We start from the raw sequence: 23,169 nt of genomic DNA on the forward strand, positions 1-23,169 counted from the left end.
CATAAGCCTGCCATTGGCGCTGAATTATGATATGTTATTGGATACCAAACAGTACAATACAATAGGCCAACTTACGCCAATGCAGAAAGCTACAGAGCTAGCTTCATGCTTTTATGAAGTTTTAGTCTCCAGCACCATTGCTTGATTCCTGGTCTCTCGAGGATGGCTTATCCAAAACATTTAATTCAGTGGCAGGGTTAGGATTTGTATTTCTAGTGCCTCTGTTGAGAAAGCTGTGGAAGAGACCCCAGAGTGGTGCGCTTTCCAGAGGTACAGAGCTGCAGTTCATTGCTGGACTCCAACCCTCGGCCGCTCATGGTTAGACTAAAGCCGGAGTGTTTACCTGGACAGTGTCTATAGTTACTTTGCTATTGTTTTCCAGATGCAGAGAATCGAGTGATGGCCAAAGAGCGGCAAAAGAAAGATAACCACAATCTCAGTAAGTCCTTGTAGTAGTAGTATTGTGTTTGGAAGCTGGGGATCCGTCTCCCGTGCATAGACTGTATGCCGTCTTCCTAGATATAGTCTCTTGCACCTGCAATAGTAGCCATCGCTGGCGTGGGGGGGGGGAGTGAGGACGGGAGGGGAGCACGAAACATCTCTGACTGTATTCATCTACTTAAGGTCTAGTTTAATTCTCATCCACGGCTGAAAATTGATGTGTCTGTAGGGAATTACTGATGCAGTTGATATGCTGGCTTCCTGTCCATCCCTTAAGCTCTCTAGGGCTGTCTGGATGAGTGTCCCCTAGAAGCAATTCCACAAGTGTATAACTTACCTGTGCCATCATGCCCCAGTGTCTAAGTACATATGTGAGGGAACCAGAAGGGTTCATTGCATGCTAATGCTTGCAATGTGATTGTGATTTAAAACCCATGTATTTCCCCCTCAGCACAGTCCACATACCAAAGTGTACACAAAGGTGAATACTTAACATAAATAAGGCACGCACACACCCACAGAACCCCTTTCCATCAAACAAAATATCATCCATTCGTAAGACGTGTTACAACTTCCCTTTTGCTATTATCTCGTTATGAACCTCTCTCTCTCTCTCTCTCTCTCTCTCTCTCTCTCTCTCTCCCTCTCATATCTTTGTCCATTTCCTGTCGTTCTTCGACTACTTCAGTAGATTTCACATTGTTTTTCCATGTCATAATGTTCCTTGTAATTCATTTGGAGGACTCCAGGCAGTAGTTTTACAGAGAACAGTCCAAGTCTCCAAGGATACTAGAGTGCTATGGAAGATGGTCAGGAGGCAACCAGGGAAAGGTTAGAAATGAGACATAACATGGAACCACTTCATAAGCTCAAATTCCCACAGTGCTCTGCCACAAGATATGTGCACACATCGCAATATTCTTCCCCCCGTATGCTTGTTCTGTGCTTCTGTTTCTTACATCCCCATCAGATTGATTAATTAACTGAGATGATCATTTTCATATTAACATGCACATAATATTTGCGTGCACTTCTAGCATTACTGCCCACATTGCACTCTTTCTTATTCCATACACTTTTATAAATTGTGGTACAGAGAAGACAGGCCGGCTCTTTTCCTTACATAATATTGTTTCCTCAGGTTGTTACCTCCCTTCTGTTGTTTTTGTACGTCCTTTATTGACATTGAAATAAAAATATGTTGCTGTAGAAGTTCCATTCTTTTGAAGACCACAGTCTGTGGTGCTGTTCTGTGCGAACAGTCAGTGCTCAAGAGATGAATTTGCTGTCACCTACTGTCTACAATCTATTATGAGCTGTGAGCTGTCATGGAGAGTCAAGTGTGGTGTACAAACAGGACACTCTGAGTTCCTGCTTCCCTAGAAACACACAACATTCTGGGAAAAAGACAATCAGGCTTCCGCCCCTGCCACGGCACAAAGTCTGCCTTATTCGACCTCAAGAACCAACTACTCAAAGCCATGGACAAAGGCAAAACCTCACTCCTCCCGGCAGCCTTTGATCTGGTTGACCACAAGATCCTTTACAAACATCTTACTGACACAGGTAACTTCTCTAAAGAAGCCACTGCGTGGATCAACTCCTTCCTGGATGGTCGAGCTATGAGAGTCTTCTCAGACCAAGCATCTGTCACTCCATCACCCATCGAGTGTGGAGTCCCACAAGGCTCATGCACTTCCCCCACACTCTACAATCTATTCACCCTCCCACTGTTCAGCGACCTAGAAGAATTCGGCATAGTCTTCACCAACTAAGCCGATGACACACACATTCTCTTTCCCCTAATAGGCAAATACGACCAAGACCTCAAAACCCTCCAAGACATGTATGCCCGCATCCAGGCTTGGATGGCGGCAAACAGCCTATGTCTAAATGGGGGAAAAAGCTGAATTACTACTAGTAGGCCCCAAAGAAGCCTTAAAACGACTTGACAACACATATAGCTCCTTCATCATCGAAGACACAGTCATTACAACGTCAGCCTCAGTGAACACCTTAGGCGTCTACTTAGATTCCACATTATCTATAGACAGTGCCATCTCATCAGCAGCAGCTCTCACCTCAAAAATCATAAATGCTGTAAAACCCTACCTATCACAAAAGAACCGCCTCAACATCGCCAGAGCCACTATAGGCGCAAAACTAGACTATTGCAATATCTTACTCCTGGGCACGTCCACACATAACATCAATCGACTGCAAATGGCACAAAACAATGCCCTCAGAGCGGCACTCAGCAGTACCAGGAGAGAGCACATCACCCAAGCAAGAAGGGACGCCCTCTGGCTCCCAGTCAAAGAATGTATAGCATTTAAAGCCCTCACAATCACACACAGGTGCCTCACCCAAACCGCACCAGCGTACTTAGTAGAAAGAATACACCAGGTGCCAACACACAGGCCAAAACAAAACAAATACTCACCCCAACTCTCTGTCCCAGCATTTAACAGAGTGAAAGCTGGCGGAACCAGCTTTGAAATTCTAGCCCCCAAAGCATGGAACTTGCTACCGCCCAGTCTGAGAAGCAAACAATCTCTCTCTACCTTCAGAAAAACTCTGAAAACAAAGTTGTTCAACTAAACTGTCTAATACTCTGCATTTCCTCCAATACTGTTCCTCTGTAACCACGGAACACCTGCTCAACAATGTCTATTTATACCTGCATATGACCAGTGTTGCTTCTGTACTAAGCTGAATATTTTGTAACGGCGCCACAATGCCTCCGGGCCGCTGGACGCTTGATACATCCAAATAAATAAATTGAGTGTTTGCTATGAGAAACCAGAGGGCGTCCTCACATCTACTCCCCTTGGGTCCTCTTCTCAGGTGGCCAGGGAAAGGCCATCGCTCTTGGATCCCAACCCTGGAGGCGGAGAAGCGAGGATCGATCACCTGGGTGGAGGGTCCTTGGGGATTGGGGAGAGTGTGACCCTGAGGGAGACGCGATATTCCCCCTCTCCATTCCATAATAAAGCCATAGTCCCAGAAACCTCTGTAGGTTAATGTTACCCCATTTCCTTTGGACAGAATAGCGTCAGGACGAATGATAAGTCTCAAAGATGCAGAAGCAGAGTGAGAAAGAGTGGGGTGCCCCCAGGCGGGACATGGTATTCCCCTTTCCCTATTGACAACCAACCTAACCTTTACCCGACCGTTATGGGTTATTGTAAGTCAGCTCCCCTCATTTCCCCTCATGTGACACTTGACAGTATTGAGACGAGGAAGAGACAGCTGAGAGTAATGGACACAATATAATTTCACCACTTTAATACAGGGATGAAGAAGATGCCTGCAAAGTGTTCCGAAGGTCAGACATGTCCCCTTAATCATGGTCAGGCAAGCTTAACTGGGAAAGCACAACTGCAACCTTTTGAAAGGGTTGCAGGTTTATAAAATGAAAGAGAAAGCAACACAAAGAGAAGCAGAAAGGAGGCCTGTGTGCCCAGCAGGGAACCTTGTTTGGGAAGAGACGAGCAGCTGGAGGGAACTGACGTGAGTCGGTACGCTGAGTGCAGCACGCCGCGACGCTGGGGACTGCAGAGAGAGGCGGTCTCATGAAGCGTGGTGTGGGAGCTAGGGCTGCGTGGAGAGGACTAAGCACAGAGAAGGGAGCCGTGTGGAGAGGCCATCTCTTTCCCTTTGAGCAAAAGTGCTCGTCCCTCTGTGGCAATGAGTCGACACAGTAGTGTCTGGGGGGCAGGAGTTGAACCCTGACAGAAGCAGAAGTATGTGTGCTCTGCGTTGCGGTGAAGCTTTCAATCAATGACGACCGGTGTGTTTCTGTCAGATGAGAAACCCGGTATAACTTGGTGCGCGAGTGCCTTAACATTTCCGTTGTTGAAGTATACTTTGTATCGGAGTGGTCGCGCCTCTCAGAAGGACCATTTTCGAAAGTCTGAGTGCTGAGCATTTTAGTTGAAGTACAACAAATGCATACTGAACACTGGGCTGAATAGAAATTGAACCTTAAGCAAAACGAATGCCCTTTGAATACCGAACAGAATGAAAACTGTATAATTAAGCAAAGTCACTACATGTTGAATTCCGAACTGACTGGAACTTTAAAATTAAGCTAAATAAAGGTATATTGGAGATCAAACTGAATAGAACTTTGAAATTAAGCAAAAGAAAAGTGTATTGAATACCGAATTGAATGAATCAAACGGCATGAATCTTTGTTTGTTTAGTATTTATTATGCGCACCAGACCCTAGGGTATAAAGGCGCAGGAGAAAGAAAACATACAGCTTGGTGCAATGTTACAGGTTACAGATGTCTCATTGTTAAGTAGTCAGCTGGAGACAAACGAGGTTTTCTTTCACAGTGGTTTATTGCACAACAAATACTGGTCACAGATAAATAAATTCAACCAACTGATGACGGTTCTTTTCACCTCATAGGCACAGGCGTTCTGCCTTACTTTACTTGCAACTGCCGCTGCTGGCCTTAATTAGTTCCAAGATAACAGCCAGGCAATTACAGGCTTTTCACCCTTCAACCTGTCCGCCGGCCATGAAAACGAAATTAACAAAATCACCACTCTGAATCCTTCTTCTTAGGCGGCCGTTTCTCTCCACTGGAAGGTCTTGAGCCTTGGACCGGATACGGTGTCAATTTGTGAACCTTCCGCTTACTACTAGTAAGCCCACTCATATTCTTGGCTGGTCTCACTCCACTCGGGTGCAGCGTCTCTCGCCACGCGCTGCTCCTGAAAAATAAGACGCCTCCTGAGTCTCTTGGAGTTGCATTTAACCCTTGTCCGGCCCCTCCCCCGTAATCAGCCCCATGTGTTCTCAGCAACGGTTTTAACACACCTGATTCAGATTCCCCACCTCTTCCCTGCTCCGTCCACTGTGGGCTAACCCTGTACTTTGTTTGTGTTCGGGCGGTTTTAACATAAGGAAACCCAGTTCTCCCTTTCCTTTTTTTCCTTTCTTTACCCATCGGTGTGCCTTCCCCCTGATGCAGTATTTCGTGGGGCATTTTGGGATCTGTAGTTTGTCTCTTTTCATTGATGGTCAGCACTTGACGGGACTCTTCCCCAACCCCCTCCTTTCTCCCAGTATTCAGGGCGGCTGCCACTGCTTCCACCTCACATACTCCCCCCAAGGACCCATGCCGTTCGGGCAGGTCCATGGCACGTGACAAGTAATCAGCCACCAACTGATATTTTCCTGGTTTATGTACAGTCACGAACTGGTAAGGCTGAAGCGTCAAAAACCATCTCAGAACTCTATGGTTTGAGTCTTTTTGTGTAGCCAACCATTTTAGTGGTGCATGATCGGTAAAGATGGTAAACCGTCTACCCATTAGGTAATATCGAAGAGACTCAACAGCCCATTTTATGGCCAGGCATTCCTTCTCCAGCGTTGAGTATGGAATCTCGTGTGGAAGCAACTTCCTACTGATGAAGGCTATTGGGCAAAGGTTTTGCTCAGTCCCCTGGGACAGCACTGCTCCTAAACCACATCCCGAGGCATCCGCCTGCAAATAGAATTCTTTTGAAAAGTCAGGACAATGGAGAACAGGTTTTGTGGAAATCATCCGGATCAGCTTCTGGAATGCTTGCACTGCCTCCGGGGTGATCTGTAGGGGACGGTTGGTTTTCAGCGCATCTGTAAGTGGTGCAGCTATGGTAGAGAAGTGTGGCAAGAATCTCCTATAGTACCCCACAAAACCCAAGAAGGCTTGAATTTCTTTCCTAGTTTCGGGAGGCCTGAGCTTCTGTAGGGCTTGAATCTTGTCCAAAAGGGGGGGTTATCACCCCTCCCCCCACTGCATACCCCAAGTATTTGGTTGTGTGTGCTGCCAGTTTAGTCTTTTTCGGGTTAATGTGCAGACTAGCCTCTTTTAATGATTGTATTACTTGGGTCAAATGTGCCAGGTGTTCGTTCCACGTATGGCTGAAGATCACTATGTCATCCAAGTAAGCCGCAGCATATTCTTCGTGTGGTCTCAAGATTTTATCCATTAATGTCTGGAATTTGGCCGGTGCCCCATGCAAACCAAAGGGCAGGACAGTGAACTGAAATAAGCCTTGAGGTGTCGAAAAGGCGGTTTTCTCCTGATCTGATTGGTTGAGGGGTATCTGCCAATACCCTTTGGTTAAATCCAGGGTGCTCAGGAATGAGGCTGAACCCAGTTTTTCTATCAGTTCATCAATTCTGGGCATCGGGTAGGCTTCATAGTCTGATATTGCATTCAACTGCCGAAAGTCCATACAAAACCTAGTAGTACCATCAGGTTTTGGTACTAGGACCACTGGTGAGCACCATGCACTTTTAGATGGCACAATGGTCCCCAATTCAAGCATGTTATCTATTTCCTTGGCCATTTCCCCACGTTTTGACTCCGGAATTCGATAAGGCCTGAGCCTTACAATTTTCCCTTCTTCCGTGGGTATAGAGTGGGTAGCCATATGTGTTCTTCCTGGTAATCCTGAAAAAATCCCAGCCACCTGCTTCAAGGTATCCAATAATTCGTTCTTTTGGGATTCACTGAACTGTTCCCCCATTTCCACATCTTGAAGACTATGGCTATTAGGGACCATTCGCTCTGAGACTGATATGTCTGAGAGGGTTGAACATAATATGTCCGTTGTTCCTTCTTTCCATAGCTTGAGCAAGTTAATGTGATAATTCTGAAATGTATTTTTCCGTTCGGGTTGTTCCACCTCATAGTTTACAGGTCCCAATATTTTTGTTATCTGATACGGGCCCTTCCACTGAGCCAACATTTTGTTTGTGTGGGTAGGCAGCAAAACCAATACCTTGTCTCCTACCTTCAAAGTTCGAGGTCGGCTCTCTTGATCATAATACTTCTCTTGTCTGTCTTGGGCCCTCCCCAGGTTTTCTTGAGCAAAGTCTCTCAGTTTACCTAGATGTTCTTTTAGGTCATTAACATATTTGGTGAGTGAGGTTTCCCCCTGTTGTTCCCAGGTGTCTTTTAATAAACCCAGTATGGACTTGGACTGTCTTCCGAATAACAATTCAAAAGGGGAGTATCCGGTTGAGGATTGCTGGGTATCCCTTAGTACCATCAACACCCAAGGTAGAACCCGATCCCATCCCAACCCTGTGGGGCTGGTGGCTCTTCTTATCATCTGTTTAATAGTTTTGTTATATCGTTCCACCAACCCATCCATTTGGGGATGGTACACTGAGGTTTTCAAGTGTTGAATTCCTAAGGTCTTATACACCTCCTTCATAACCACTGACATGAAGTTACTCCCCTGGTCTGTCACTATCTCCAGGGGAATTCCCACTCGAGCAAAGAACGGCATAAGCACATCGCATACCTGTCTTGCTGAGATTCCCCTTAAAGGGAAAGCTTCGGGATAGCGAGTGGCATAGTCCACAATCACTAAGAGAAACCGGAACCCTCTACTGGTGGGCTCCAGTGGCCCTACAATGTCCATCCCTATTCTCTGGAAGGGTTCCCTAATCAGGGGCATTCTTTGTAGAGGTGCTCTAGTCGGTATATGATGACTAGTTTTTTGACATATGGCACACTCTTGACAATATCTGGCTATTTCTGCATACACTCCAGGCCAGTAGAAATTCTGCAACACCCTTTTCACCGTCATGTTTTCCGCTAAGTGCCCCCCTGTTGTGTGGTCATGGGCCAGTTGGATCAGAGTTTTCCGGTATGACTGGGGAACCAGCAATTGCTCCCTCTCCTGATTATCGGAACCTCTGGTCACCCTATATGTTAGCCCTTGGTTTTCCTTGAAGTATGGAGTAGTAACTGGGGTCCCTCTCATTGCTTGGGCTTGTTCCCTGGCCCTTTTTAGGGTTTCATCCAGTCCGGTTTCGGTTCGGAACGAGGGAAGATGGTCTCCCACTCGCCAGTCTATGAGGGCAATTTCCATTCCTTTTCCCCTGTTCTTTTCCATATTTTTTCTCTGGCTTTTTGTGAGTTTCCCCCTTCTTATTGGTACCCCGATCTCTGTTTTGGCAAATGGAGCTTCCTTTAACCATTTATCGAATTCTGGAATATCTGTCCCTATTAGTACCGGGGGTGGTATGGCCGGAATAATGGCTACTTTAACTGGTATCTCTTGTCCCTGTAGCCCCAACACAACGTCTTTCGTAGGATATCTTTTTACATCCCCATGCACACATTTAATGTCAATGGTTCTCACCTTTCCTGGATCTTGCTCACTCACATGTGGTTGTATGGCCGTCTGTCTGCTACCGCTGTCCATCATGGCTTGTTGGGGACGTCCATCCACCGTTACCTCTATCTCATAGGGCAGTTTCTTCCGATATCCAGGAGCTTGTAGTGTTCCAATGTCCATTGGTTCTGCCTTGGTTTTTCTGCCACAGAACCGGGCTATATGGCCCCATTCCCCACATTCGAAGCATTGGGGTGCCTGTCCCTTTAGGACACTGGTTCCGTTGTTGGTCTTAGGGTCTGGCCTATTCCTGGGTTCTTGGATTGCTCCCCTGTAATTGCTGCGCATAATAGGAGTTTCGTTGGGAGGCCTCGCTGGTAGTGTTGTGAATGTGCGGGGTGTTCCGGCTTTTTGATAGGCGGTGGCCACATCTATGGCTACCGACAGAGTAAGGTGGTGATGTTGCCTTACCCACCTTTGGATGGGACTAGGCAGGGCGTCAATGAATTGTTCCAACATTACCTTTTCCTTAATCTGTCCAATCGTGGCTGTGTTGGGTTGTAGCCATTTTCCCGCTAAATCCTGTACGCGGTAGAACAGTTGCCTGGGGCTCTCTCCGGGTTTCAGTTTGGTTTCACGAAACTGGAGCCTATAGGACTCCTCATCCATCCCCAGCCTTTCCAGCACTGATTTCTTGATGTCCACATATGGGGTGTCCCCTGTGGGATTGGCAGCCTGATAGGCTCCCTGCATTACTCCAGTAAGCAGGGGCGCCAAAAAGAAAGCCCATCTGTCCTGTGGCCATTGTGCTGCTCGGGCTATTCTTTCAAAGTTTACAAAGAAATAACTAGGGTCATCCCCTGCCTGGTATTTTTGAAGTACGGTAGGGGCAATAGCTGGATGTTCCCGGTGGTTAGCCATTGATTCACCCAGAATCCTCAATGCTTCTCTTCCCTGTTCTTGAGCTGCTGTTTGCACTTGTAGAGCCTGTTGTAGGGCCTGCTGGTCCGCCTGGGCTTGATGTCCTTGTACTTGCATCAACTGCTGTAGTTGCTGTTGGCCTTCAGCCAATGCTTTTAACACGGCTTCCATACTGCTGGTGATTTTGCGTTCCTCTGCAATCCCACCGCAGCCACCACTTTTAAGTAGTCAGCAGGAGATAAATGAGGTTTTCTTTCACAGTGGTTTATTGCACAACAAATACTGGTCACAGATCAATAAATTCAACCAACTGATGACGGTTCTTTTCACCTCATAGGCACAGGCGTTCTGCCTTACTTTACTTGCAACTGCCGCTGCTGGCCTTAATTAGTTCCAAGATAACAGCCAGGCAATTACAGGCTTTTCACCCTTCAACCTGTCCGCCGGCCATGAAAACGAAATTAACAAAATCACCACTCCGAATCCTTCTTCTTAGGCGGCCGTTTCTCTCCACTGGAAGGACTTGAGCCTTGGACCGGATACGGTGTCAATCTGTGAACCTTCCGTTTACTACTAGTAAGCCCACTCGTATTCTTGGCTGGTCTCACTCCACTCTGGTGCAGCGTCTCTCGCCATGCGCTGCTCCTGAAAAATAAGACGCCTCCTGAGTCTCTTGGAGTTGCATTTAACCCTTGTCCGGCCCCTCCCCCGTAATCAGCCCCATGTGTTCTCAGCAACGGTTTTAACAGACCTGATTCAGATTCCCCACCTCCTCCCTGCTCCGTCCACTGTGGGCTAACCCTGTACTTTGTTTGTGTTCGGGCGGTTTTAACATAAGGAAACCCGGTTCTCCCTTTCCTTTTTTTCCTTTCTTTACCCATCGGTGTGCCTTCCCCCTGATGCAGTATTTCGTGGGGCATTTTGGGATCTGTAGCTTGTCTCTTTTCATTGATGGTCAGCACTTGACGGGACTCTTCCCCAACCCCCTCCTTTCTCCCAGTATCCAGGGCGGCTGCCACTGCTTCCACCTCACACTCATACATGTGAACAGTTAACAAGTACCAGAGTTAGCAAGTATTAACTGGGAAATGGCAGTCAGATATAACAATTGTGACAGGCAAAACGGTAAACATACCAAGCAGGTTCATTCATTCATTTGTCATAAGTTTCTATCGGCCAGCTAATCACATTTTGCCTGAATTTGGTAGGGGAGTGTTTTGTTCTCAATGTGGCAGGTAACTCATTCCACAATTGCGCAGCTTTGACTGGGAAGCAATTTCCCCCTATAGTCGTTAGTTTGAATCGGGGTACTTGGAGGCAATTAGTATTAGCTAGTCTGGTTTGTCTAGTGCAGTTCGTTCTGGACAATCTGTCGGTTAGGTATTGAGGGGCTTTGTTGTTTAAGGCTTTGTGTGTGAGGGACACAGTTTTAAGTCTAATTTTCTCATAAGTTGTAAGCCATTTGTGTTTTCTTCTGGTTTCTGAGATATGTTCACTCTTCGGAATGTTCAGTGCTGCTCGAAGCGCATTGTTTTGCTGTATCTGAATTTTGTTGATGGTGGAGTTAGTTGCTCCTATGTACAGGGCATTACAATAGTCTAATTTAGAGATAATTAAGGCTCTGGCTAGAGTGAGGCAGCTATTCTGTGATAGGAAGTGTTTTCCGGCTCTAATGAGCTTACATGTGTAAGCTGTAGATGAGGCTTGTGTGTTTACCTGGTGACTGATAGAGTGGAGTCAAGATATATGCCTAGGATTTTTACTTCCTTTGCTACTTGGATGTGATTATCGTCAATGATGAAGGACGAATTGTTAGTACTTAGTTTGTTGATGAGGAAAGTAGTGCCCAGGATAAGGAGCTCTGTTTTGTCATTGTTCAGCAGAGGCCATGAGTAGCCATCCATGCCTGAACGATGCTGTAGATTCTGTTCACCATTGCTAGACCCTCATCGTAGTCCCCTGAGAGAGGATGGAGGATCTGGGTATCATCTGCATAGTTGGTGTAGGTGATACCCAGATGGCCCAGTTCATCAAACAGGGGCTTAGTGAAGATGTTATATAGCGTTGGTGAAACGCATGAGCCCTGTGCCAGGCAGTAGGTGATCGGGATGGGGTCCGCCTCTGCTGTAGGAGAGAAGACCCTCATGGTACGGTCACTAAGGAATGATTGGATCCACACTATTGCCTCAGTAGAGAAGTGTGCAGCTGTGTCTAAGTGGTTGGATAGTACCTTGTGATCCTCTAGGTCAAATGCGGCAGATAGGTCTAATAGGAGGAGTAATGCTGGTTTTCCAGTGTCTCGTAATATATCAGTTTGGGCTTTTAGATCTATAAGTGCAGTTTCTGTGCCGTGTAATGGTCTGAAACCAGATTGAGGAGAACCTAGTAACTGGTTCTGTTCAAGGAAATTCTGGATTTGGATGTATGCTACCTTGTCCAGAATCTTCAAGAGGAACAGTACAGTAGTGATTGGTCTATAGTTGGTGGGTATAGCCGGATCTAGGGTTTGCTTTTTCAGGAGTGGGAGCACCCATGATTCCTTGAGGTTGCTCGGGATGGTACCGGTGGTAAAGGAAGCATTAATCGGCTTAGTGATAAAGTGACTTGCAGCGTCTTTGATCAGTTGTGCTGGACAGAGATCTCCTTTGCAATTTGAAGGTTTCAGTCCAAGTATACTTTCTCCACCTCTATTATAGAGACTTTAGAAAAGTGGAATTGGGTGGTAGGTTTGGTTTTAGGACATGTTATTAAGTTAGGCAATGTAGAGGTGGCTAGTGTCTCTCTCTTTGATTCTATTTTCTTTTGGAGGTTACATACTTTGTTGGATAATGCATGCTGTATTTCAGAGCACCATTTTTTATCTTTAAGACTATTATCTTGAGGAGTTATGGGATTTTCTATCTCTCCAAGTATAGAGAATAACTCTTTCATGCTTGAGTTAGCTTGTGTTATTCTGTTGTTGTAGGTCTCTTGCTTTGCTGAGAGGATCTCTTTTATTTATATTGGGAAGAGATATTAATTAGTTTCACTTTATTTTCCGGCGCAGGGTTGAGTTTCCAAGTGTTTTCGCATTATCTTTTTTCTAGTCTGAGGTTTTTAGGAGGGGGGTGAACCAATTGTTCAGGTGGCTGTATGGTTTGCTATTTCTAAGCTTTAGTGGGGCAATATTATCAAGGGTTATGTTCATAATTTTATTGAATTCTTCGACTAGCATGTTAGGATCTGAGTTGTCTGGTATAGCGTTAAGAGTGGGCAGAATCCCAGGGAGTATTTTGTCTAACGTCATATTTTTTATATTTCTAGTAAGTGTGGGTGGTGCACATGGTTGTTGTAGTTTAGAAGTTTTTGTATCTAGTGAAAATGCTATTAGATGCTGATCTGTCCAAATTTGAGGTGAGATAGTTAGGGTAGAGATGTCGCAATTGTGGTCAGCAACCCAGTCTAGGATTCTCCCTTTAATGTGAGTTGGCTCATTCACTCTTTGGGAAAAGCCCAATTCTGTCAGGATATTGGATGCTGATTTTGCTTGTGGATCGTTGTTGTCATTAAAACCTATATTAAGGTAGCAAGTAGTAGTGTTTGGGTGGTGTCTTTTACATTTTGTGAGAGGATGGTGGATAGATCTTCTAAGAATGTCTTGATGGGACCAGGAGGTCTATACATGAAGTGGATATTGAGTGTTTGAGAGTTGGGCGTAGGTATTTTGGTAGACATTATTTCGCAAGAGTCAGTGGCCGGTGAGGGAACAAGTCTCATGCCAAGTTGCCGCCTCAGGCTTCACATCTAGTTGTTTGGAACTGCTAAGGACAGTGCTGGGCCTGATGCCTCATGGAGCCATGTTTCAGTAATGGCTAGAAAGTCATAGCCTTCAGTGGAGATAATTTCAAATATTTCTATGGCATGGGCGACTAGAGATCTGGCGTTAATTAGGGCGACTTTGAGTTTAGTTGTAGATTCAGTATGAAGGGGTCGGGTGATACTTGTTGGGGCTGTAGGGCTTGTATTTGGGTCCCTATTTATTTGACGGTAGTTATACCTTTTATAATTGTGGGAGTTAAGTTTAGGAGTGGGTTTTGATGCTACTTTAGTTCGGCGGGTGTTAGTGTCATATTTAATGAGAGGATCATAAATTCTAGGTAGACGTGCACGTAGTCTAGCTTTTCTCATAGCTATCATGCATTGGGTAGTCATCTGTTGTGGATTATGTTGATGGCTAGTTAGTGTAGTCGATAGGAGATTATTGGGGGTGTCTGTTGTATCTCCTATGAGGGACAACATAGTGTACAATGATACTATTATGAGTAGGGTGCCCAAGTGTGCTAGGTTGGACAATGATAGTTGCATTGTAAGATCTTAGATGTAGGATGTATGCTAAGTCTGTGTGCTTAGACTGGCTAGGTTACAAGTGTAAGGTGATAAATTCAAGTGCAACCGTTATTTAACTCGGGTCACAAAGAGGTCGAGGCTAGATCAATGGTAAAGGCTATTGTCTAATCTGAGGCTATGTGGCCATATGGGCTCATGATTCATGAAACAGCAGGGTCAGGGATTATGTAAAATTCACTAGCTGGAGGTACTCCTAGATTTGAATGTCCATGAAATATATATACTGAGAACAGAATTAAAAGAAAACCCTGAAGTTAAACATATTATATAAAGAAACTACAACTTTCTCCAGCATGGGCTCTGGCATGGATTCACGTGCTCATGAATATTTCCCATCGTCAGGCTGGGAATCCTCAGTAAAGAAAAAATCAGTTTCAGTTTTGTTTCTGAACTGTCTTTCTACTAATAACTAATGACTGGTCTCTGGGTCATACTGCCCCCAGCCAATGACTGCCCTCTACCTAAGCCCCTCCTCTGGCAGCCATCTTCAGATTTTTACCGCACGTTCAAGCTTTGGGAGTCCTCGTGCTGTAGCTCTCACGCTTTTACTGCGTATTGCGTTTTTTCAAAGAGTTTACTCTTATTTTTTCGGTCAATTCGAGCCTTACGCTCCACCGATTCTTCTTCTGATCAACGGGGACCCGTTTTGGAATTTTCTACACCCCTCAAGGGCAGATTTCCGTCGAATTACACTTCTTGGAGGATTCCTTTGAGGCCTACCCCGATTCAGACATGGCCCAGGACAAAGGAGATTCGACGCCTACTGGATCCAAACTGTTCAGGAACTGCCCAGGATGTGGATTACAGAATGTCTCCAAGGAAGATGAGCACTCCCGGTGCCTCTACTGCCTTCACGCCGACAAGTCGCACGTGGAGGAGGACTGTGCGTTCTGTAAGAACATGTCCGTCCAGACAATGAAGGAACGTCGTTCTCGGCTCACCAACTGGCTGGAGGGGAAGAGCCCAGTAGCAGGTGAGAAGAAGTAGTCCGAGCGGTCTTCTAAGACCTTTGAGGGCGCAGCAGCGATGGGGGCCCAACAAAAGGCAAAGCACAGCGAGTCCACGGGCAACGGGAGCGCCGTTGGTTCAGGCTTCTCGGCTGCCAGGCAGGGCGCAATGTCACCAACGCCATCATCCACGAGCCCACACTCTGGCTTGGGGAAAAGGAAGTCGGAGAACCCGGGTAAGCTTCGGGAGAAGCCTCGGTCAATCCTGACGGAGAAAGCCAAGAGGGAGCAAGGCGATAACCCTGCCCCTAAGGTGAAGGCCTCAGACGCGCCCATGGTCGTGAAGGCCCTGATTCACCCGGTGAAGGCCTCGATTGAAGGAGTCGTGGCGGCTGTGGCGAAGCCTGCGGAGGCTACCCCAGTGGAGATGACTTCCGGGCCTAGAGTTTCCCTGCCACCCCGGAGGGAAACATCTTTCCAGCCTATCGAGAAGACCCCCGTGAAACCCCGGGACGAGAAAGAGGGGGGGCGCGGTAGCCCTAACGGCATCAAAGCTATCCTGGACAAGAAATTCGAGGCCTACGGGAAGGTTCCCGAGGAGTCCAGACATAGAAAGCAATGGTGGAGCCGACGAGGAGCCGCGGGCCGTTGAGGAAACGGAGGATCCCGCACCCCAGCCATCGTTCCCGTCGCAACCGATACCTATGCCACAGGAAAATTCAGGAGCAATCTTGATGGCCTTGCAGACCCTGTGTACGGAGATAAGGACAAGGTTGCCCTTACCCCCAGAGGACGATCCAGCGGCGCCTGGACTGTCGGGGAGCCCACCGAGCAAGCAGAGGCAAATCCAGCCTCCCCCTCCCTTCCATCCTTCACCTCCATCCCATCCACCGAGGGATGAGACGGAGACAGCGACGACGGAGACGGACAACGACGATGGTGACGACAGGACAGATCTCCCATCACCCCCCGCCCTGGCCTCCCCCCACCCCGACGAAATTGGCTCCTTTTACGCCATGATCGCCAGGGCATTGGAGCTTTTCCAGCTATGCCCCGAAGAGCAGAAGAGGAAGGTTTCCTCTACTAACGACGGGAGGCCAAGAGGAAGACCATCCTCTCCGTCCCGTTACTGGACGATATCTGGGACAAAGGACTGTCCCTACTGAAGAACCTGTCCACGCCCCCTGCGAAGAGGGACCGGTATGAGAAGAAGTACCGGGTCCCAGACTCTGCTCCTATGTGCCTCAGAGCACAGCCATCCCCGGATTCAGTGGTTTCCGCGGCAGGCAAGAAGAAAACGGCAGGGGCGACGGCATCAACCTGGTGTGCTACTGCTGGACATCTGCAGGGCTGCTATGTGGAGGTCGACGCACACCTTCACGAGATTCTACTGCGTCGACCGGGATTCCAGGGAGGAGTCCAGAGTCGACCAGGCAGTGCTGCGCAACCTGTTAGCTTGAAGGTGAGCCTGGTGAGGAGGTAAGATATGCTTAATGTTGAGTTGTTGAAATGCTTAATGTCGAGTCTTGTCACCTCCTGTGGTTGTGCATGTGTGTACTGCTATGTATTCTTGTATTCATGAACATGTGAATCCATGCCAGACCCCATGCTGGAGAAGGAACAAGTTACTTACCTGTAACTGTTGTTGTCCAGCATGGGTCTGGCATGGATTCACATGCGAACCCTCCCTCCAACCCCTCTGCGGCTCTTCTCTTGGTCCTACTGCGACTTTACATGCTACCAAATCTGAAGATGGCTGCCAGAGGAGGGGCTTAGGTAGAGGGCAGTCCTAGGTTGGGGGCAGTATGACCCAGATACCATTGATTGGTTTTTAGCAGAAAGACAGTTCAGAAACAAAATTGAAACTGATTTTTTCTTTACAGAGGATTCCCAGCCTGACCACAGGGAATATTCATGAGCATGTGAATCCATGCCAGACACATGCTGGAGAACAACAGTTACAGGTAAGTAACGTGTTCCTTCTGGGCCAATAAAATAAAGAGAACAGCCAAGATGCCCAAGTGAGAACAGTTTTTCAAGGATGTTGTGATGGTGAAGTTAAAGCCTTGGGGAAGGGAACCCTGAGACTTCAGGAACTACACCTGTTGTCTTGAGGACTGAGCCACAAGACCCTTTTGTGTTTGAACTGTGTTGCTTGGGACTTAGGGAAGGGAGACCTGAGGATTGTTTCAAACTGTATCACCTTGAACCTAAGAAAGGACTTTTTGTGGAACTGTTTTACACTTGGGGATGGGGAAGGGAGCTGAAAGAAAGCTGCGAGATGGAAGAAGCTCAGAACTTTATTTTGAATACTGATTCTTTGGTTGGTGGCATCCCTACATATTGTATAGATCTAGTTGTTAGGGCAAGGATAGGTTTTGGATACATACTTTTAAGTTGAACTCTTTCACTCAGACTTTCATTAGTCTCATTTAGGTAGGGAAATCCCACCTTAGCGTGGGGCAAGTTAGGCTTTTTTCCATCCTGACATTTAAGTTAATAAATTGTTTTATTTTGGACTTTGAATCTCTTGTCTGTGTCTTGCTTCATGATGCCTTCACAATGTCATGTGCTTTGCTTCCAAAAAAACAACACAATTTCAACACAAAAGTTCCAGTTCAGAAGATTATTATGTGGGTCCAAATAGTCTCACACTCCCGTCCAAGGTTGGGGCCTCAACTTGTCATCCAGCTAGATACAGCCTTTCCCGTGCCCCGTACTCTTTGTTATCTGCCATCAGAGGGCACCACATGTATGGATTGAACAGGTCTCCGGAATGTTCTCTAAGTTGCACCCCTATTGCCTCCACCAGTTGTGGGTATATTTGTAGCTTGGTGAGGGTTTGGAGTTAGGGCCATGAGTCCCCACAACTCCTTCCTACTTCTAGGCTCCTCCTACACCTTCTGATATACATCCCTGTCCTTCCTGCTCTTCACTTCCTGTCTGGGTCTTGTACCTTCTTCCGCCTCTGCCACCTGCCTTGGGCCTATTCAGCCTCTGTGTTCCTTCCTACTCTTGATTCCAAGCACACTTCCTTCAGTTGTTCCACCTGTCACCTCCTCCAAATATTACCGCTGCCTTCAGCTCTGCACCAGCTCCTGTGGCTTTTACCCCCCAACTATCCCCCACCTCCTCCAACTCTTCCCCACCTCCCCCCACTCTTCCCCACCTCCCCCCACTCTTCCCCACCTCCCCCCACTCTTCCCCACCTCCCCCCAACTCTTCCCCAACTCCCCCCAACTCTTCCCCACCTCCCCCCAACTCTTCCCCACCTCCCCCCACTCTTCCCCACCTCCCCCCACTCTTCCCCACCTCCCCCCACTCTTCCCCACCTCCCCCCAACTCTTCCCCACCTCCCCCAACTCTTCCCCACCTCCCCAACTCTTCCCCACCTCCCCAACTCTTCCCCACCTCCCAACTCTTCCCCACCTCCCCTCAATTCTTCCCCCACCTCACTCAACTCATCCCCACCTCCTCCAACTCTTCCCCGCCAACTCCCAACCCCACACCACAACCTCCAGATGTTACTACCTCCAATTCTGTGCTACCTTATCCATACTCTTTCTCTCCCTCTTGCCTCTTCTCCACATCTATGTATCGCACTGCAGACTGACAGTCCAGCAGGGAACCTTTGGGGTCATTTTGGATGAGTTTACTTTCAAAAATTGTGTCCCACAATTTTGATTTCATTAACTGTATGATTTTCGTGTGTCAAGTCTGAGCATTTAATTGTTTTCTGGATACTGGCCACGAAGATGAAGATGGATTAAAGTTGTTGCTGGGGACATGTTGCGAATGAAACCAATTTCATTTAAAATGGAAGGTATCCAACCATGTGCTGGGGACTTGGGTCAGGCTTTCAAATGACCATCCTTGAGAGAGCTACTTCTATAATATTGGAGATGAGCCTCAGCCCCAGACAGGTCTGATTTGAGGTAACCTGACTGACCCCTGCCAAAGGCTGGGAGGTGGGGAACCACAGGAGAAGGGACCCAGATACCCTCCTAATTCCACCCCAGCCCACCATCCACTGACTCTGGGAGGCAACTCCTGGTGGCCCTCAAAACCATGCAGCAGATGTTGACATCAAGCGTATTCATTCTCTCCCTAAACCATTACCTTGAGAGTGGTGTACAAGTACAGTGCTGTACGCAATGCCATAAGTATTTAGGGACATTGTCATGTGTGAAACCACAAATTCCCCCCCTCCACCCCCTTTTGTCCCTCATCAGGACCCTGGGGGGCATGTGTCTAAATAGTTCATTCATGATTTTACCAGTAGTAACTTTGCCATCACTTTAACTTAAGGAACACTTTGTCACATATTCCATTACCCCAATTAAATGTTGGAGAGCCTGGCCAAATATGTCAAATTAGCCCATTATGTGAATGGCGAGTTCCCTCAGCAGTTAGCCTGGAGGAGTCCATGCCACCATGGGTCGATTACAAACCCTGGAATTTGTCACTACTCTCACACAAAATACACACATGCACATTTATTTCTGCTTCCTTGTCAGTGATGGACAGTGTGGTGAATTGAGTGAACTTCCCATCTTCATAGTGAGGGGTGCGAGCCGCTAGTGACTGGGTTGGTCCCGCTGCTAATCCGTGTGCCGTTCAGAGGGTGGAAGGAGTGTGATTCCAAATGCTTGCCACCCTCACCAATGTGCGGAAGAAACATCCTATTGGGTGTTGCAGATTCCTGCTCTGAAAAAAACCCAGTACAATATAATCAGGGATGTCTAAATAAACCCCCCTACAAAATTCCCATGAATCCTTTCATGCTAACTCTCCAATATCCAGAATGCATCTGAAGCACATGTCAGCACCCGGTCACCATTAATGTGAACCCTTTGCAGACAAGGAGCAAACACGTCTAGCTCGACCTGCACAGTGTGTGGAAATCGCAGCTAGAAGTACGCGCTCCCGGCACAAAGGAGTTCCAGAACTCACCATGCGCAGTCTTAGAATAACTACAGACCTTGTGGCTGGGCAGAGAAGCAGCAAGACACTGCAAGCCATGTCCATGTAGCTGTGGGCACCAGCTCACGCACCAGAAGGAGTCCAAGATGGCTACAAGTCACACGAAGTGGAACAAACAGGCGGGAAAATCACTGAATTATCCAATGCAAAAAGAGTCACGTAGAAAGATTTGAATATCATTTAACAAAAAGATGACCTAGACAAATAACAAAGCCCCACAGGGACTATAAAAGAGGAGAAAGGTAGAAGCTTGCATTGGTTATCACACGTGTTTTATACAATGTTCGTTCCAGCGCTCGCCACACAATGTTGCTGCTTGCAACCTTGGCTTCAACACTGACCGGTCTTGTATCGATCTCCCCAACTCACCGGTTGTGTTGATTTCACTGATGCTGATTTGTTGTTGGAGCCAAGGACAGTAGCACAGCAGCTGGCGATCCTCCCCGCCTTGATTATCGGCGCAGGAGGGCCCCTGGTGCCTACAACGCACAATGCAGGATTTGTTAGCATGGTTTCCTGGTCTTGTGCTTTCTATTCTCGAGGCTTCATGAAAGTAACGGTTCCTTGTTGAAAAGTTCAAGGGAACCGTCGTCCTTGTGATCCCCTTCGGTTTCGCCATCTTTCTCCTTGTGTTAAACTGCCATCTTGGAACTGCTGTTTCCTCATGTGCTTTGCCTCGCTCAGAGTTTGCTCTCCAGCTCCACCTTTTATCAGTGTGGGGAAGTGTAATGGAAGTCAGGTGTGTGTGATGTTTAGAAATTGCCTGACTCTGCCTGACCATTGTATTGGGACACGTCAAGCATACGTCTCGGGTGTTAGTCTGTTTTCTCTCATAGCGGGCTGTCCGTGAGAAAGTGTTTGTGTTGTGAAAGGAGGGGGGGGTTGAGTTTCTAAGTATCCGACCTGGTAGGATGGGGGTAAAGGTGTTACAGGGAAGGGGATACCGCGTCTCACCATCCAGTGTCACACGCCCCGAAGACCCCTCATCCAGATGATGCTCTCACAAAGGTCCAACCTCAGGAACTGGATCCAAAAGCGATGACCGTGTTCTGACACCTGGACGACAGAGCCCCAGGGACTAGTGGGTAGGACACCTTCTGGTTTCTCATACCTCCCAGGGCGAGAGGTCAAGAATGGCTTCTTAGACATAGTGGCTGATGGCAAAGAAATGGCCTGTGTGATGAATCAGCAATGGTTCCCCCAGAAAACCTAGCCTGGCACCCTTCTCATGTGGCCAGGGAAAGGCAAATACTTTCTGATCCCGACCCTGTGGGTGGTGTTCTGTGTGAGGATCACATGCGGGGGAAGCAGTCAGGAGGAATGGTAAACCCCCTTGTTTAACCTTCCCCGAAACACCAATCTTCTGATGGCTTATTGCAAAACCGAAGATGTGAGAAAAACGACTTTTATTACTGGGGACTACAAGTCCCATAATTCCCTAGGTACTGGGACAAGGAAGAGGACTGAAGAGGAACAATGCTGCAGGAGTGGTCAGCTAATGAATGTAAATGACTCATACCTGAGGGAGACTGGGAGGATTAAAAGGCTCCCTCAGCTGCAGGCAGGGGGAGAAGAGCAGAAGTAGGAGTCATCATGCAGACTGTGTATGCAGCTGAGGTCGGGACTGGAGGAGCGAGACGACGCCCGAACCACTGTTAAGCCAAAGACAGTGGCTGGTCCTGAGAGTGTCTATGCCTCCAGTTGTCCCAATTGCAGAGGTCGTGAAGCGTGCTGGAGGGACTCTTGCCCTTTGAAGACTCATTGTGCAGAGGCTTGCAGCAGGAAGCGAAAGCAGCAAGGGAAGTTTTCCCTCTCGAGAGGTCTGCAGTGGCTGGCTTGCACCAGAGAGACTCGGGAGCAAAGGAAGCCCCAGAAACAAATGGCGTGGGCAAAGGCAGACTAGGAGAAACTGGCCACTGGGTCGCGAGGCGCCACTGCAGCAGACGACTTGTGAACGCCAAAAGGACCGGGAGCATGTGACTTGCTCGGTGAGTTCACAAGTGGAAAGTTACTGTGGAGCGCTCCGAGACTACTCGCGTGTTCACGGCAGGCGTTTTGACTCACGAATGAGTAAAAGAGGTGTTAGCAGTAATTTTGATTACCGAACTATCAGAAAGCAGCCAAACTCACATTCGTTAAAGCCAAATGACTGTAAATTTAAGGATGTGATTTTATGGAGAATTCAACAAACCGATGGGGAACATTGTTTAAAGCTAATGAATACAACAATTGCCCAAGCCAAGCGAAACCTAAAACTAAGCAATTCAAGTCCAACAGATATTGCCAAAGGCGAAAGGGGAGTAATGGAATGCCCAAGGGTTGTGAAACTTGGTAGTCATACCTTGTGAAACATATAACAACTGATATAAACACACATTGCTAAAGCCAAGAAAGGAACAGAATACAACTCTATCCTTATCAGTATTTCGTTACTTGTCCAGTGGGGAAAAGAAAGTGGCAAAAAGGCTGCCCTTCTGGAATAGGTTATTCAAAAGGAGAGGTGCATAATTTGCAGAAGAGTATTAAAGAGCACCAATGTGAATTCTGACAAATAACGAACATTGTAAAGCTGTTGTAAAGTTGTTTAAGTTGGAGTTTACCACTGAAGCACGTTCTATGTTGTGAAATGGTGTTTGGACAGGTGTCCAGTTCTGTCTGATGTTCAGTTGCTTGGTTGATCCTTAGGAACCATGTAATTAGACCAACCACCACCCTTATGTCAGCCTTCCTATTTCTGACTACAGAGGGCACAGAACTAGAATATTTGACAAAGGGCAGAGGCATCTTAATGGCTGCGCTCCCTTTTCTCTGGCACTCGAACCCCCAGCTCTGAAGCTGTACTGAAGACAGGAGCTGCAGGGATCACAAGAAGTCCAAATATAACAACTGCCAGAGCTTTACTATGGGGAATGGAGGGAACTAATGGTAGGATTATTAATTACCTGAACTTCACAGTAGTCAGGCGAGAACTGTCCAAGGTGCCACGGTCTGTAACAATCACAGACTAAAACATATGTGTCACTGCATCCTGACATTGGGCCTCATTAGGACACTGCCGTCTGGAAACAAGGGTGCCGGTAAGCTCACCGGCACTGTTCTTTTCCGACCGGCATATTATAGGTCTGCGTCCCGGTGCCGTTGTGCCTGACAAGTCTGCCCCTGCTGGGCACGGCGGCCAAGTTAGGCAGACCGGTTACCGAAGCACCGGCCTCTCGTTAGCAACGGTGCCAGTGCTTCTGTGTCCCCACTCCCATAGAGTCCTGTCGGACTCTATGGGAATGGGCACTTACATTTTACTGGCACTTGACTTCCCGGGCCGCCGGAGTTGTAATCACCAGGTGGCACCGGAAAGTTA

At 47.4% G+C, this 23,169-nt stretch overlaps 1 protein-coding gene across 1 annotated transcript in view; it reads left to right on the forward strand.

Moving 5' to 3' along the window:
• The window catches only part of TFEB (transcription factor EB), a 420,431-nt gene that overhangs the window by 289,062 nt on the left and 108,200 nt on the right, over positions 1-23,169 (forward strand). Inside the window, exon 6 of the mRNA XM_069633030.1 lies at positions 383-439. Coding sequence (XP_069489131.1) covers positions 383-439 — 57 coding nt within the window. The remainder of the gene's footprint in view (positions 1-382; positions 440-23,169) is intronic.

This window comes from Ambystoma mexicanum, chromosome 13 (genome assembly GCF_040938575.1).
Source record: "Ambystoma mexicanum isolate Mex_15411 chromosome 13, UKY_AmexF1_1, whole genome shotgun sequence".
In the NCBI taxonomy this organism is placed as follows: Eukaryota; Metazoa; Chordata; class Amphibia; order Caudata; family Ambystomatidae; genus Ambystoma; species Ambystoma mexicanum.